This window comes from Bos indicus x Bos taurus, chromosome 7 (genome assembly GCF_003369695.1).
Source record: "Bos indicus x Bos taurus breed Angus x Brahman F1 hybrid chromosome 7, Bos_hybrid_MaternalHap_v2.0, whole genome shotgun sequence".
Lineage (NCBI taxonomy): Eukaryota > Metazoa > Chordata > Mammalia > Artiodactyla > Bovidae > Bos > Bos indicus x Bos taurus.
The window spans coordinates 58,741,346-58,756,594 of NC_040082.1; the positions used below are offsets into that span (position 1 = coordinate 58,741,346).

Here is a 15,249-nt window from a genome sequence, read left to right on the forward strand (position 1 = left end):
TAAATGTCAGTAAGTCTTGATCCTGTCATTCTTATAGTTCATTCAAGGGATACACAGTATCTCATAAACATATTTCTCCACAACATCCAGCGAAGAAGTGATCAGAATCTCAACTTCCAGGCAGACTTTGGGATGGTTAGATGATATTCTGAGATTTAGCCAAGTCAAGGCCCGGACAAAGCTACAACTCTAGGATATTTTTGCCTCAAAAGTTCCCATACACTAACTGCCCTCTCTGGTCCCTTCCATTCTGTTGGCAAGATACGAACATACAAGCTGCTTCACCCTTGATTCTTGAGTTCACAAACTGCTATTGATGTTCCTCATAAAGTAGCATAAAACTATCTACAGATGAAATGAAGGGTGCACATTTTCTATCAGTGGTAGTAGAGGGAGCAACAGAGAAAATAATTGCAACCATTTGGTAAACCTGAAAAATTATCAAAATACTTTTTATTAATCATGTCATCACCAGATTTCCCCTGACAATTGGTAGCACTGGTGTCAGCTTGTCAGCTATGAGACCCTTCCTTCAAGAAAGACTCTGACATCTGTTGAGTAAATGCTGCCAATTTTTCTATGACCGGGTAACATCCATGATGAAAACTGCTGATCTTGGGAACAAAATCACCAACTTCATTTTGCTGAAAGGCACAGTTCTAGCAAGATTGACCAGGAAACTCAGTCCATTACATAATCTCACTTCTTCAGCAACGTGTAATTTGTCATGCTGCTATTTTCTATACTAATTCTTTGGTGACACAATGCTTCTGAGATTTATTTGCCAGAATCATAGTTATGATACATCTTACAGCAATGAGATCAGGCAAGGAAAAGGTAAGGAAGAAAGTGCTTAATATGTTTTATGTATCCACACAATACTAGGCAATGGGATAAGCACTTTATACATATTACTGCATTTATCCTAACACCTTTGTTAGACCATAATCTCTATGAAAGGGATTATATCTTTGTTTATAAAACATACAGATAGTCTCAAATATTCATAATAATAGTTATATCCTCAGAAGCTAGCAAGGTTCAGGTATTGGATAGGCTTTTAAAATCCTTTCAAATAAATTAACTACCAAGCAATGGCAACATTATCATACTTAAATTACAAAAATTAGAAACCTGGAATTTCAGAGATTAAATTGCCTGCCTCATAAGTAGGTCTGGCTGATAGTCATGTTTAGGTATCCCTAATGTGAAAGTCATTATACATTATATTATACAGTGGAAGTGACAAATAGATATCAAGATTTAGATCTGATCGAGTGCCTGAAGAACTATGGATGGAGGTTTGTGACGTTGTACAGGAGGCAGTGATCAAGACCATCCCCAAGAAAAAGAAATGCGAAAAGGCAAAATGGTTGTCTGAGGAGGCCTTACAAGTAGCTGTGAAAAGAAGAGAAGCAAAAGGCAAAGGAGAAAAGGAAAGATATACCCATATGAATGCAGACTTCCCTATTCGCAAGGAGAGATAAGAAAGCCTTCCTCAGTGATCAGTGCAAAGACACAGAGGAAAACAATAGAATGGGAAAGACTAGAGATCTCTTCAAGAAAATTAGAGATACCAAGGGAACATTTCATGCAAAGATGGGCACAAAAAAGGACAGAAATGGTATGGACCTAACAGAAGCAGAAGATATTAAGAAGAAGTGGCAAGAATATACAGAAGAACTATACAAAAAAGATCTCCACGACCCAGATGATCACAATGGTGTGATCACTCACCTAGAGCCAGACACTCGGGAAAGTGAAGTCAAGTGGGCCTTAGGAAGCATTGCTACGAACAAAGCTAGTGGAGGTGATGGAATTCCAGTTGAGCTATTTCAAATCCTAAAAGATGATGCTGTGCAAGTGCTGCACCCAATATGCCAGCAAATTTGGAAAACTCAGCAGTGGCCACAGGACTGGAAAAGGTCAGTTTTCATTCCAATCCCAAAGAAAGGCAATGCCAAAGAATTTTCAAACTACCACATAATTGTACTCATCTCACGCACTAGCAAAGTATTGCTCAAAATTCTCCAGGCCAGGCTTCAACAGTACATGAACCATGAACTTCCAGATGTTCAAGCTGGATTTAGCAAAGGCAGAGGAACCAGAGATAAGATTGCCAACATCCACTGGATCATTGAAAAAGCAAGAGAGTTCCAGAAAAACATCTACTACTGCTTTATTGACTATGCCAAAACCTTTGACTGTGTGGATCACAATAAACTGTGGAAAATTCTGAAAGAGATGGGAATACCAGACCACCTTACCTGCCTCCTGAGAAATCTGTATGCAGATCAAGAAGCAACAGTTAGAACTGGGCATGGAACAAGAGACTGGTTCCAAATTGGGAAAGGAATACATCAAGGCTGTATAGTGTCACCCTGCTTATTTAACTTCTATGCAGAGTACATCATGAGAAATGCTGGACTGGATGAAGCACAAGCTGGAATCAAGATTGCTGGGGAAAATATCAACAACCTCAGATATGCAGATGACACCACCCTTATGGCAGAAAGTGAAGAAGAACTAAAGAGCCTCTTGATGAAAATGAAAGAGGAGAGTGAAAAAGTTGGCTTAAAATTCAACATTCAGGAAACTAAGATCATGGCATCCAGTCCCATCACTTTATGGCAAATAGATGGGGAAACAGTGGTAGACTTTCTTTTTTTGGGCTCCAAATCACTGCAGATGGTGACTGCAGCCATGAAATTAAAAGATGCTTGCTCCTTGGGAGGAAAGTTATGACCAACCTAGACAGCATATTAAAAAGCAAAGACATTACTTTGCCAACAAACGTCCATCTATTCAAAGCTATGGTTTTTCCAGTAGTCACGTATGGATGTGAGAGTTGGACTATAAAGAAAGCTGAGCACCGAAGAATTGATGCTTTTGAACTGTGGTGTTGAAGAAGACTCTTGAGAGTCCCTTGGACTGCAAGGAGATCCAACCAGTCCATCCTAAAGGAAATCAGTTCTGAATATTCACTGGAAGGACTGATGCTAAAGCTGAAACTCCAATACTTTGGCCACCTGATGCCAAGAACTAACTCATTTGAAAAGACCCTGATGCTGGGAAAGATTGAAGGCAGGAGAAAAAGGAGACAACAGAGGATGAGATGGTTGGATGGCATCACCAACTTGATGGACATGAGTTTGAGCAAGATCCAGGAGTTGGTGATGGACAGGGAAGCCTGGCATGCTGCAGTCCATGGCGTTGCAAAGAGTCAGACATGACTGAGCGACTGAACTGAACTGACTGTGAAAGTCTGTGTTTTAAATAAATTTGCATGGAATGACAGATATACTTTTTTCTCTTTTTTACTACTGACTGCCCCCAATATTGATTAATTTTAAAATGATATGAAATTAAAGGTAAAAAAATGTACATGGTTTCATCTGAACTTGGTTAAACTTGGAAAAATTGAAGCTGATAGGTTGACTACTGATATACCTGATACAATGAGACATATGTTTAGTTCTCTAATACTTGGATGGTACATCCCTGGGCTTTGCTTAAGTTCTATAGGTAAAAAGCCCCAGTATGTTGTTTCAAAGAGTAGTCCTTCAGTAGAATAAGTCACAAAATTCCAGAAGTGGAAAAGCTGAATTAAGTAGTTCATGCAGGTGATGTAGTACTGAAAAACAAGAATCCATTTAAATTTCTATCAAGATTATAGCTGAGATTTTATTTGCCCTGTAGTGGTATTATTTATTATTTATACTATGTAATATTTGAGCTACAAAAGGGTGAATCACCTTTTCCAGGACAGATACTCTATGCCATTCATAAAATCATAGGACTACTCAGTGAAGTAAATGCTATCTTCTTATCATGGAAATCCATGAAGCTATCAATAAATGGTTGTCTGAGAAACAAAACTACACGTAGCATCTTCTTTTCCTTCCTAGTAGGAATCTATTAAAGATGTATCCACTGCAAATTTTTCAGTGATATTTTATGAACACTAATATAAATTATGATAGGCAAAACCCAAAAATGGCCTCCAGGATCCCTACACCCTGAGTGAATGCCCTGTATAATCTCTAAGACTGAATATGATGGGCCTTACTCCATGATTAAGTCATACTATATGGCACAGTTGGCTTTGAAAAAAGGGAGATAATATAGGTGGTGATGATCTAATCATTCCAGTCTTTAAATCTGGGTGTAGAGATCAGAGACAGAAATCAGAGACATCTGAAGCATGAGAGGGAGTCCACAAGAGAAAATATTTTCCACTGTTAAAATATTCTCCAGCTCTGAAGATGGAGGGGGCCATGGGGCCCCCTGTAAGAAAAGAGGTCTGTGGGGTCCCCTTCTTTCCCTGTAAGAAAACAGGGAGCTCAGTCCTCAAGGAACTGCATTCTACCCAACAACTTGAATGAACTTGGAAGCAGATTCTTCCTTGGAGTGTCCAAGAGAGAACTCAGCCTGGCAGACATGTTCCTTTCAGCCTTGTGAAAACCTGGGCGGAGAAGCCAGCCCCAATGGGCAGGTAATAATTGAGTATTAGTTTTAACCACTAATCTGTGGTGACTTGTTACAAAGCAATAGGAAATGAATACATAAAACTGTTGGTCATCAAGGCAAAAAGGAATCTAACGTTTAAAATAATCACAAATAAAATAATCACGTTAGTCTTCTCATAAATCAAAATGCAAAGATGATAAGTATGAGATTTCTAGGTGAACTGTGATCACACTCAGTGGCTCAGTCATGTCTGACTCTGTGTGACCCCATGGACTGTAGCCTGCCAGGCTTCTCTGTCTATGGGATTCTCCAGGCAAGAATACTGGAGTGGGTTGCCATTCCCTCCTCCAGGGGATCTTCCTGGTCCAGGGATTGAACCCTCCACTAGTGCCTCCTGAGAAGCCCCTCTAGGTGAATAGTTACTTCTAAAAACAGTCATTTATAACCTTAATCCACAGAGCAGGAAAATAAAGTACACATAACTTTGTACAACAGAAAATGCTAGGTCTGCTTCACTCTGGATGCACAGCCTGTGAGCACAGTTACTTTTTCACTCACAGTTTCACTTCCCTGGAGCCCAGAGTTTTGACCCTGCAAGGCCAGAAAGGAACCAGTGTTGCTCATGTGCCAAGGAACTAATATTCTTCTTCAATTTTTGTGATTTTGGAGATTTCTTCACATTTGTCAAATTCAAATCCTCGAAAGAAAAAAGGTTGCATAATTTTTAGGCTAGCATATTTAAAACACTTCAGAGGAATTCTCTTGACCTTTGATTTTTGAAATCATGCTTTTAGATTAAAATACTCAAAATATTATCATACAAATAAGCCAAATTTATATTCATACTATAATATGCACAGGAACATGGAGCCAGGTGAAATTTACAAAAGTCACATTCAAAGACATCTGTAAATCCCCACAGTTCAGCTAAACCTCTGGCTTGCTGGTGGTAATTTTTCCTCAAACATTTGCAAACTGACATCATCCTGACCTCTCACTGAGAGCAAAACTTGGTGGCCAACCAAGGCAAGTATCCAGAATCGACTCTGCTATTCTGTCAAACAGACAGCATGCCAATAGACAATTTATAATATGCCAGGCTGTGTCCCTGCAGAGTGTTCTGAGTTAGACCAGATGCCCGTGTGCAGGCTCATTCCTGGGTCAGTACAAAGGGTAGGCCAATGACATTCAAGCTACAGTAAACAGATTTCTTCAACAATCAGAATATGTGCAAGATAAAGAGACTGAGAGGAGCTCAGCCATAATTCCATCTGGCTCAGCTGATCTGTAGAAAAGGGGAGGAAGGGGGTAATGAGAATACATTATTGTATTCTTAGACCAAAGAAACCTTTTCTCACAACAGCCCTATAAGCAAAACAGAAGTGGCAAACAAAACAGCCCCACCCATTCAAAAGTGACCATATGAGGATGAGACATTGAAATGGAAGCTCAGACACAATTTCTTTGCCTATTTTGACCACTGTGCGGTTTTTAATGAATTCACTACAATGGCACTTTACACAAAGTGTACATTCTGATCCAGGGCAGAGTCAGTCACCAGCTAGAAGAGTCAGTCCTGTGGGAAATAAATTAGGTGCCACTGAAAGGAGGGTTACTTTCCAGGTTACTACATCTGGAATTAGAGTGAATATGTACATACAGCAGCAAAAATAACTGAAGACTTGGCAACTCCAAATTGCTTTAAAATAAGTGAAAGTGAATGTAAATATACCTTGTTTCTGCTACTCTCTTGTGATTTCTCCATCTTGGGCCAACCAGTCCCAGTGAGGCCCAGCTGGACAATTCTGACCAGAGCGCTCAAAGTGACTCATCAGCAGTCACAAGTGCAAGGACCACAAGTGCACAGAATCCACATAAGCTTTGGTTTCTTTTCTTGGTGATTCTGAAGAGGGTGCCAACTACATTCAATACTAGGTTTTCAGATCTCTCCAAAGAAAAATTCTGCCCCATTGTTAAACAGTTACTCCAAAAACCTCACTGCACAAGTGGCTCATGAAATAAACTCACTGGGGGATAAAATCTACTGAAAGATTAGTCTGGTGTTAAATACTGATATTTAATAAGCAACAAGAGAAACTAGAGAAAGTATGAAGATAAAAGATCTGTCGAACAGGTTTTATCAATGGTAAAACAAATAAAAATATGCTAGTTTGGTAGTAACATTTTTTACTCACTGATCCTCCCATTGGTGACCTACTTTTATGCAAAGAATTCCTCTTTTTCCAGAGCAGTTAAGTGACACTACTAGGTGAATCAGCAGTAGCCTAAATGCCTGAGTATCCCATATCAACAGGAATATAAACAATGAGACTTCTATCTACAACATTTCAAACAGCACAGTCTTTAGAGTTAGACAGACATGACTTAAAATACCACTAGTAGAGTGACTGTGTATGTTACTTAACCTCTGTTTCCTCATATGCTAGATGTTGATAAGTATTTGTTTAATATATGACTTACAGGTAATGAAACCATACATATATTGCAGTACAGAATATTTTTATATATAGCTGGGTGGTCAGTGAGCACAAATTCCTGATTCATCTTTTCCAGTCCCCAACTAATTTTAGGCACATGGAATTAATTGCACCCCAGGACTCTCCTGCCATCTGAAAGGACTGGGTAGAGAAGACAGAAAGCCTAACGTAAGAATTTAACAGGTTGATCTAGCAGTGATGACTTTCAGCGTTGAGTGGTTTCTGTCCCCATTTTGCCATGCTATGACAACATGACTCACTCTCCCTGTGTAACCACAAGTATTCCAGGAGCTGCAGATAGGCAGTGAATTTCCAGAAGTGTCTGGCAAAAATTTGCCATTATTAAAATCAAGCACTCTCCTGGCAAAATCCCACAGGAGTAAGCACTTTTCTGACATAATTTTCTCCCTAGATTAAAGATTTGTGAACCAAAGCACATATTAACACACAGGTCAGTGTGAGACAGAAATAGTTCACATATCAAATTGTCCTATGCTTTGAGTCAGGAGAGGGAGGGTAACAGTTCACTCCCCTCGCTTCTGGCTCACAGCTGGTAGCAAAGCTCGCCTGCCCTGCTCTCTGTAGAGAGGCCCACGACGACTTCTCAGTAATTTGTTCAGCAAATGTCTACAGCATCCTTATTTAAAATTAAGCCCTTCTGCTGCTGCTGCTAAGTCGCTTTAGTCGTGTCCAACTCTGTGCAACCCCATAGACAGCAACCCACCAGGCTCCCCTGCTGCTGCTGCTGCTGCTGCTGCTAAGTCGCTTCAGTCGTGTCCGACTCTGCTACATGCTGCCAAAAGCTATGATCTAAAGAATTCTAGAAACTCCTTGATTCCCCACCCCCTGTTCTTAATCTGCAATCTGCCTCTGGTGACTGCTCAGCATTGGCTAACACCAGGCTCTTCAGATAAATCTACCTTCAATGTACATGGAAATTCTCTCAATCCATCTCTGTTCTACTCTGTGCTTATATATTAATTTCCTGAAGATGAGCATGAATTTAGAATGTGAAACTATGGATAAAAAGACAACAATATGTCAATGAAAACACATCACAAAAATATAGGAGGGATAAATACTATTAATTCATTTTGCAGTACCTCTGAAAGTCCTAGCTACAAAGTAGTTGTTTGGGAAGAAACAATTTATCACTATTTATGAGATAAAATTTTGACTTCTGAAATCCTATTTAAAGTATCACAGAAAATTCATGTGGAGACAAACATACTACACAAAACACATGCAGTATCCAACATAAACATCCTTCATATAATGAGCAAACTAGCCTTAGGCCTACTTAAAACTTAAAACTAGTGTATCTACTAACACCTGTCCTTTGTGTACAATAAGTCCCACTTTCCAAGGCTTTTGTAGCTACATTCAGTAAATGAATGTGTGCTTTGGAATATACTCAAGTATTATTTAAAGTATTATCATTTAAGTGAAAGATAGGAGGGCCTTGAAGAGGCTGCTTCACATCTCATCAAAACCTTAGAAACTGTTAAGAGGGAATCAGACCACACTTACTCTAAACGCAGGGAAATCCTCTTACAATGAGTTCACACAATGCCAAGAAAGGTGACTAAGGGCAGTATTCTTCCCCCCTTTCTTTCTCCCCAACCCCAGCTTGTCCTAGGCTTCACCATACCCTCACATCCCTAGTCCACTCATTCTAACATCTCCATGGCCCAACCAGACAAATTGGTTCCCAGCCTTACCATCATTCATCTCCTCTGACAGCCCCTACAGAAGAGTTACCACAGCAAACAGCCAAAACAAATTTTGACTTTGGCGGGGGGCGGGGGGGGGGTCCACATTCTATGGTCTCATCAACTCTGATAAGAGTTTCTAGCAGATCATATCACATTAGTACAATGCAAAACTAATATTAGAAATATTAACTGGATTAACTAATATGAACTAATATCCAGAAATATTAACTAGATACTTTACATTGTAGATAGTCCAAGGTATAAATAGTATGGAAAGCATACAGAGGCGAACACCATAACCCTGAAGTCTAAGAACTTTGAAAAAACAACACTCCTCTAGGGTTTCAAAAGAGAACTTTCCCTGTAGATGACACGGCACAAGCCCTTCCTCCTTGAGTCTCATAACATCACTCCCTATAGCACCATCTTATTCTCGGGCCTATTCTATTTCTCTACAAAGCTGTGCTTGAACATCACACACTTAAGACAAACCCTCATTTCTCAAACAATTTTATAGTCAAGTCTTCATATATCTGAAGAGAAAGGGGAAATGAAAACAATTCTCTAGTGCTATGTTTCTAGAGAGGAAAACACATTCAATTATAACCCAGTCACAGGTACTACATATACTCAGTTTACCAGATAACCCTTGTCATTGATAATAACTCAATAAAGCCAACCACATGATAGTGGTGGAGGGGGGTGAAAAATGCATGACTTTGTGGAAGACCCCTTGACTACCATCTCACCTCATTTTGAGAAACAGCTTCATTTTTTAGTATAATCAGGTTCCCAGCACTCTGCCCACTTTGGCCTGTGAGGTGCCTCCTGTCACCTGCCGCTGCTTGGGCTCCCCCAGGTCCCGGTCCTGTCTGTGCCCCTGTGTTGTAAAACATGAAGGTATCGCTCCCTGAGCCTGCTGTCAGACAGGCCTTGTAGCAGTAGGTCTTGGTGAGGGAGCCGTTCCCTCGCACTTCGATGAAGTGAGGCTGCACTTTGAGGCCAGGAGGTATCCTGGCGTCAATGTTGTTGTTGGCCTGCTTGTAGAGTTCTGCAGGGCACCTCTCCCTCACTCCACAGAAGCCTCCACAGCACGTGGTGCCATAAGCAGTGTAGCGGTAGCACTTGATGATGCTCAAAACAATGATTGTCAAAAGAAATATAAAAGACACTGTGCTTAGTGCTATTATGAGATAAAGTGTAATTTCAGAGTATGTCCGAGGACTTTTCACGTGTCTCTGAGTGTCAGGGAGGATTCTGGAAACCCTATCCACCACAGCTACTGTAATGGCCACAGAGGCTGACAACGATGGCTCTCCATTATCTCGGACCACCACGGTCAGGTTGAAAGTGGTTCCAGTCTCGTCTCCCATCTTCCTGGTAGTCCTAATTTCTCCTGTGTGGAGCTCTACTTTAAAGAGGTCCAGGTCAGAAATCTGGGACAGATGGTAAAAGAGCCAAGCATTTTGCCCAGAATCTGAGTCCATGGCTATGACTTTAGTGACCAGGTAGCCAGCAGGGGCAGTTCGAGGCACCATTTCAATGGCTACTGATGAATTGGTTGAGGTAGGGTACAGGATGTGAGGGGCATGGTCATTCACGTCCACTACATACACATTGACGGTCACAGTGCTGCTCAGTGGTGGGCTCCCATTGTCTCGGGCCTCCACAATCACAAAAAACTCCCGAAACTTCTCATAATCAAAGGAGTTGACAGCATAAAGGCTGCCACTGGCACTGTTAATGGAGACATAGGAAGTGACTGGCAGCCCTTGAACTTCCCTCTCCAGGAGGGAGTAGGTCACCTCCGCATTCTCCTTTTCATCTGGGTCCGTGGCTTGCACAGTGCAGAGCAATACCCCTGGCAAATTGTTCTCCTCGATGTAGATGGAGTAGGAGTCCTTTGGGAAGCTGGGGGGATTGTCATTGATGTCAGAGATCTCAACCTGCAGTGTCCGCTGGGACGTGAGCTGTGGTACTCCCCCATCAGTGGCAGTCACTGTGATGTTGTAGGCAGCCACCCGCTCCCGGTCCAGGGGTCCACTCACCACCAGCGTGTAGGAGTTTCCAAAACCATTCAGTCGGAAAGGCAGTGCGGCCTCCAGTCCCAGGCTCACTTTCCGGTTGGGACCCGAGTCTTGGTCATTGACACTGAGAAGGGCCACAACAGTGTTGGAGGCAGCGTCCTCAGGCACCGGGCTGTACAGATCCGTGAGCACCACCTCTGGTGCGTTATCATTCACGTCCACGATATCCACCAGCACCTTGCAGTGACCCACCATGGGCACCGGACCCCGGTCAGTTGCCTGCACATAGATCTGGTAGGAGGAGGCCTCCTCGTAATCCAGCGCTCCGCTGACGCGCACTTCCCCCGTGCTGGCGTCGATGCTGAAGAGCTGTCTCTCCCGGTCCGACGTGTAGCTGCTCAAGGAGTACGTGAGCTCGCCATTGGAGCCCTCATCCGGGTCGGAGGCATTCAGCTTCACCACTAGCGTACCTGGGGGCGAGTCCTCTCGAAGGTGGACGCGGTAAGTGGACTGGTCGAAAGCGGGAGAATTGTCGTTAGTGTCCAGGACTCGCACCGAGATCTGCGCGGTGCCGGAGCGGGCTGGGCTGCCCCCGTCCACAGCTGTGAGAACCAGGTGGTGCAAGACTGCCTGCTCGCGGTCTAGGCCCTTCCGCAGCAGCAGCTCCAGCACCTTACTGTTCTCTTGCAGGGGTTTCAGGTCCAGCTCGAAGTGCTCATTGGGGCTGAGCTCGTAGGTCTGCACCGAGTTGGTGCCCACGTCGGGGTCCTGGGCGCTCTCTATGTGAAAGCGCGCTCCAGGGGCCACCGATTCGCTTACCTGCAGCTGGTAGTCGGGCCGCGGGAAGCGGGGCGAGTTGTCGTTGATGTCCAGCACCTCCACCTCCACGGCGCTCACCGCCACCGGGCTGTGCGCCAGCACTTCCAGACTGAGCAGGCAGCGAGGCCGCTGCTCGCACAGCGCCTCCCGGTCAATGCGCTCGTTGACGAAGAGCGCTCCATTGGTCAGGTCCAGCTCCAGGTAGCGCGGGCTGGGCGCACCCAGGTGGTGGATGCGCAGGCAGCCCGGCCCCAAGCGCCGCAGCTCCAACCCCAGCGCACGAGCCACGTTGCCCACAGGCGCGCCGGGTGCCTGCTCCTCCGGCACCGAGTATCGCAGCTGGGAGGCCGCTGGGCCCGGCAGCAGCAGGAGAAGCTGCAACAGCGGCAGCCAGGACATGGGCGGCTGGAGTCGCGGATGCACTGTCTCCCCGGGTCTGATGCCCGCCAGCTCCATAGCCACCGGCCACGGCGGAGGCAGCCGGGCAGGGCCGGAGGCAGCAGCTTCCCCAGCCTTGCTCCACGCCCCGGCCGCGCCTCCGCCTCCGCTTGTGCCGCCCAACGCCCGCTCCCCCACACCTCACGTGCCAGCAAACACTAGCAAATGCCGGGGGCCGCTCCCCTCGTGGGCCCTCCGGAGGGCTCCTGGCCCCGCCGCCAGCCCTGACTCCCCATATCCCAGCTCTTCCGCTCGCCACCGAGTCGCTCTGGCTTCGCTTCCTTGCCGCCGCCGCCGCCGCCGCCGCTGGTCCAGGGGGAGGGAAGAGGAAGCAGAAGGGGAGGGGGAGGAGTGCTCAGCAAGTCCGGCTCCGATTCCGCACCGAGGTGGCGGACGGCGACCGACCCGGTCAGCCCAGTCGCTCCAACCACTCCAGCCCCAGCTCCTGCACGCCGGACCCGCCGGATCCCGGCAGACCGCGGGAACACGGCCACTCCCTTTCTCCCAGCCCCCACTGTCCTGTTCAGCCCGTCTCCACGGTCCCTCGGCTGCTGCACGGGTCTTGTAAGCAGATTCTAGGAAAGACTGCTAAATCTCTAGGACTCGAGCTATCAGCTCCCAGGGAAAGATTTCCAAGCGCAATTCAAGAAAATACACCGAGGGCCTCGGCTAAGTACTGGTATCTGGGCGGCGGCTTCACGTTCAAAGAAACAAACGCCAGAGAGGCACTCTGGAGGATGAGGAGAATTATTTCTCTGACCCCAGCATTTTCCCTGAATACTCCTAAATACTGCAGAAAGTGTTCAACTTCTAGAGCAGAGGGAGGGGGTGGGAAGTGCTGTCCTCTTTCGCGGAGCAGACCTAAAACTAGCATCCTGGGATCCAACACTCCTGGCCGAATGGCCTTTACTTTGAATGTGTGCCTTGGCAAATAACCAATATTTCAGGTTTTAAAATTCTTTAAAATATTGGTTCCATGAGGCTGCAGGCTAAGCTCTTACTTGACCACTTTTGATCATAGTGGGGAGAATCTGGTAAAATTTTAAAGAGTTTCTTCCTTCAAGCTTTTCCTCATTTTACTTCAAATCTTTATCATTTATCACCCAAAACATTTTCTTTGTTCTTTCAAATGATTTCATATTTTTTCTTTAATGAATGACAATGTCAAGAGCCTGCAAAACCATTACATCAAGATTGTTACTCTTGATTTCCCAAGCCTGTCCAGAAGTTGGAATCCATTAATGCTTTGCAGTGAAAAGTCTGCTGTTATTAAGCAAAATGTGGGAGGTTAGGATTTATCTTACACTACCAGGCAACAATTTCAATGGCTGCAGCTCATATTCCATAAATACGAGGCTCCTCTACACCTGCTGGTCTCTGCAGGTGTAATACACACCTTGTATTGCTGCAGAGGCAACAAAAGGATAACCAATTGCCTTCAGTGAACAGAAAGGCAAAAGGATCAGAAAAAGCCTTTCTGTGCTGTGTCATTGCCTCTTCTTCTCTGTTCTGAGCATCCACTTTCCCCAGGCCTTCTCATCTATTCTGCAAGAGTTTAAAACTCATTGCCCCACTTGTTAAAAAAAAAAAAAAAAAAAAAAGCACTCACTCCTCTTCTTTCAGCATCCTCTCACCCCTTGATCTTCTGCTGTGGGTCATTTCCTAGCTATGAACTGCAACAAAACTAGAACAAGACCTGACATTTGACATGCTTTGCTCCTTCAGGGGGTGAAGGGGCCAAGGCACCCAGGTTTCAAAGGCCTGGACTAGGGCATCTCTTCTTCCCACATACCAGGTGCACCCTCTGACAACTCCACAACCTAACTCATTTTATTCCAGAGAAGCTCCCAGCTTCCTTCTATCTCTTCCTTCTATGTCTTCCATGTGTTGCTTCTTATTTGCCCTCTTTGTTCCCTCAAGGGTGCAGAGAGGGAAGCAATTTCCATCGCATTCTAATTCTATCTCCTTTCCTAGGCCTCTGGCTTCTCCCTCTGTCAGCTTCCTTCCAAAATGTCCCTATAGTAACTCTGTCTCTGTTTGCTGTGGTAATTTGATCTCAGAAAGCCTTAAACTTTCAAGTGCATGAATTGTAGGTCTGGCCTATGTCTTCACCCATTACTTATTTCTGAAAATAAATGGCTTATAAGTGGAATCAAGTTATAAGTTGTCAGGAAGAATGACCTTTTCTTCCCTCATCTCCTCCCAGGCTTTCATAGTCACTGCCACCTCTGCCCACAGCTCGGGAACCTGGTCACTAGGCATTGACCATGCATGGACCTGTGCCCCTGACAAGATCACAGGCTCTTAAGGAAGAGATGAAAATGACAGAGGTTTGGTAATGTTTTTAATGGAAGCCCCCAAGTGTCAACTCAGGAGAAAAATCAGGCCTCTTCTCTTAGTAATCTTGTCATCTTCCAGCAAGGACATCTGCCAGGTTGTCCATCTTGATGTGTCAGGATCATAAGCTTCAGCTAGTGCTCACTCCCTCAATGGCTGAGAAGGCAAACAGCACCAGTGCAAATCAGCCACCTTTTCAAAGATACACTGAAGAGATGGTGTACTCTGTATTTGGCACTACAATGATTTAGTTCCTCATATGTTGTACATGTCTCATGCCAACCTTACTAGTTATTGGAATGGGATTGTTTAGACTGCTGGCAGGTGCCCTGTCCATGAATATTAGTACTAATGCCTCAGCCATACCACTATGCACTCCTTCCTTTCCTCAGACCTTCAAGAACCTCTACAGAAAAGCAGAGTAGCACAGTGTAGTAATACAGATTTTGAAGTTAGTCACACCCCTGCCAATGACTAACCATGTGGCCTTGGTCATGTTATATAACTTAAACTTTAGCTTACTCATTATAATTGGGGAAGACAAATTTAAGTAAACTCATAGAATCATTACAATTACATGAAATGATATATATAAAACAATCAGGGAGATTAAAGAGGTACAAACTTCCTCTTATAAAATAAGTCACAGGTATGAAACATACAATATGGGAATATAGTCAATAATAATGTGATATCTCTGTATAGTGACAAATGCTAACTAGACTTATTGTGGTGATCATTTTGTAACACATAGAAATATTGAATCACTGTGTTGTGTGCCAGAAATTAACATAGTGCTGTATGTCAATTATACTTCACAAACACACGAACTCATAGAAGAAGAAATTAGATTTATGGTTACCAGAGGTGAGAGGGTAGGAGAGGGGGAGTTAGATGAAGCCAGTTAGAAGATAGGCTTCATACAAACTGCCAATTATAAGGTAA

At 44.2% G+C, this 15,249-nt stretch overlaps 1 protein-coding gene across 17 annotated transcripts in view; it reads right to left on the reverse strand.

Moving 5' to 3' along the window:
* The window catches only part of LOC113895258 (protocadherin alpha-C2), a 209,969-nt gene that overhangs the window by 39,822 nt on the left and 154,898 nt on the right, over positions 1-15,249 (reverse strand). Inside the window, exon 1 of one of the 17 annotated variants that reach the window (XM_027546224.1) lies at positions 9,433-12,654. The exons of 15 other annotated variants lie outside the window; for them this stretch is intronic. In XM_027546224.1, coding sequence (XP_027402025.1) covers positions 9,433-11,985 — 2,553 coding nt within the window. In that variant the 5' untranslated portion in view covers positions 11,986-12,654. Of the gene's footprint in view, positions 1-9,432; positions 12,655-15,249 lie in introns of those variants that run through there. One more of the 17 variants, XM_027546220.1, reaches the window with a different exon arrangement.